The sequence below is a fragment of the Sprattus sprattus genome (assembly GCF_963457725.1).
Source record: "Sprattus sprattus genome assembly, chromosome: 7".
Taxonomy (NCBI): domain Eukaryota; kingdom Metazoa; phylum Chordata; class Actinopteri; order Clupeiformes; family Clupeidae; genus Sprattus; species Sprattus sprattus.
The window spans coordinates 4414620-4417119 of NC_137926.1; the positions used below are offsets into that span (position 1 = coordinate 4414620).

Here is a 2500-nt window from a genome sequence, read left to right on the forward strand (position 1 = left end):
ATTTGAGGTTCAGTTAAAGCAATAGTATGCAGAATTATGCCACTATTTGAACAACTAATTTTGGTATCATCTTCAAATGTATTTTGGTGGTATATGGTCATGGGAATTCCAGATTATCACGCCTGTCGTTTCCACTTGCCTCCCAGGCTATGTTTAATACTGTGATCAGGAATGGAGCACTCTACGAAAATAGAAGGAAAAGCTTTCAAAGTACAACGTTGCTAACTATAACACCAAAAGACACCAGATAGCATGCTAACAAGATGTTATCAGTGCCAACTGTGCTGATGGTGGTGTTTTCAAGTTTGGTTGCATGCCTTTTAGAAGTTAGCTCGCTATTTAGAAAAACCCTTTACTGCTGTTTTAATGGGCCCTAGGCTGGGCTGTCTGAAGCATATCTCCTCTCTCTCTCTCCTCTCTCATCTCTCTCATCTCTCTCTCCTCTCTCTCTCTCTCTCTCTCTCTCTCTCTCTCTCTCTCTCTCTCTCTCTCTCTCTCTCTCGTTCCTCTCTCTCTCTCTCGTTCGTCTCTCTCTCTCTCTTTCTCCTCTCTCTCTCTCTCTCTCGTTCTCTCTCTCACTCTCTCTCTCTCTCTCTCTCTCTCTCTCTCTCTCTCTCGTTCTCTCTCTCTCTCTCTCTCGTTCTCTCTCTCTCTCTCACCTGAAGTTGTGCTGAACTGTCGGAACTTGTCGGCTCTCTGGGACAGCGGAACCACGATGTTGATGACGACGGCAGCCGTGTCCACTTTCTCGTTCTTCACCTTCATGAGCGGGCCGAAGGGACGGAACAGCACCAGCCTACGGAACTCTTGTTTCTGGTCGCCGCGGAACGTCAACTCGTAAAGCGTCCCTTTGTCCTTCTCCGTCCGTGCAATTCCTGTAGTGGACAAGGAGAGATTAAAGGATACCTCAAAACAGGGTGGCACTGTGGCTCACACAGTAGCCTCGACCACACTCGGGCTTGAAGCTCAAGGAGGTCACGGGTTCCAATCCGGCCCGATGCCATTTCTCCTGTCCACTCCCCATCTCTTCTCCCTCTCATTTCCTGTCCAACTCTGCACTAATCTATCCATTAAAGGCATAAAAGGCCAAAAACAAATCTTTAAAAAAAAAAAAATGATACCTCAAAACAAAAAGGAGACGGACATCCTAAGAAACTATATGAGGAAACTCCAGGATCAAACAAACATGCTAAATGAGCTGAGGATCTGTGCCCCAGACAAGTATCCCATAAAACATGACTTATGAAGTAGTTACATTTCAGACATTTTTCTCATCTTCAAGCATTTCATCCCAATAGTAGAAACACCCCCTCATATACATCATAGTATCATTCAAATGTGAAGAATAGCAAAGGAAGTATAACACAGGAACGAACACTCAAACACATTCACACACAATACACCCTGTGACTAGACGGGATAAACAAGATGTTGGCGATGCAGTGGTGTGGGGAACATGAAGCAGTTTTTGCAAAAACAAGTGTCATGCACTTGCCGCGTCACGGTCAAACCGACCCAATGTCGGGTGATCCAGCATCTAACCATGAGAAGCATTCCGCTCCAGAACTCGGAGCCAAAGATCACTGGAGTTCATTCTGGACTTCTTCAGCTCTCGTTTTTTCACTTTCTCAAATAATAAAGGCAGTGTGTAGAGACAAGTGTCTTGTAAGGTCAAGCAGAAAGGCCTTTTCCCAGAGATGAGGCTTGTTTACGAACAGGCCTACAGGTGCAGGCTGTAGGAAAAGCCAAAGCATTCATGGAGGGGTCTCAGGATAAGAGAAGCAGACAAGTCAAGGACAGACAAGTCAAGGACAGAGGAAACCTCCCAAACAGATGTGTGCAGTCTCTGAAACATTGGCAAGGACACAAACCTGCTCTCATAAGTCACCATTGTCGTAAAACAAGTGAGTAGAATGTTCTGGTTGGCTGAGCTTGGATAAAATGTATAGGTTTGAGAGAATATTCTGATTGGTTCAACTGGAATAAGTTTTGGGGTTTTCGATTGGTTCAATTTGAATACATTTCAGGGTTTTGATTGGAAAAGCATAGTGATGAAATATACCATTAAAAAAGTTAGTGCACTCCTTTTTTGACTGAGCTGCTCCATGGACCACCACCCCGATTGAATGAAAAGTCTGCAAGATTGAATAAACTTCAGTTCATCGCATCGTGTTCACCTCATCGAAGTATCAACTCTAAGATTTGAAGAGGTTGTTTCACTTTATTTTTCATTGGGACACCATTACATTTTTCATTGGAGACATTCTCCTTATAAAAGACAGAAAACAGCCCTGTCAGTAAAGGCACCTAGTTAACAGCTCAATAAATGAGACGACATGTTGTAGAGCTCGTAATGCATCTGACATTCATCCCCACTACCTTAATTCCTCTTTATCATTGTTCACATGTTCTATGTTCCTTTTTGGTAGTTGTTCTAATCGTTTAAATGTTCTATGTTCCTTTTTGGTAGTTGTTCTTGTTTTTCCATGTTCTTCCTGAT

At 43.4% G+C, this 2500-nt stretch overlaps 1 protein-coding gene across 1 annotated transcript in view; it reads right to left on the bottom strand.

Annotated features, from left to right (window-relative positions):
- csgalnact1a (chondroitin sulfate N-acetylgalactosaminyltransferase 1a) overlaps positions 1-2500 on the bottom strand; it is a gene marked incomplete at its 3' end in the record, with an annotated part of 45364 nt that overhangs the window by 18631 nt on the left and 24233 nt on the right. Inside the window, 2 exon segments of the mRNA XM_080842823.1 lie at positions 660-670; positions 676-875. Coding sequence (XP_080698949.1) covers positions 660-670; positions 676-875 — 211 coding nt within the window.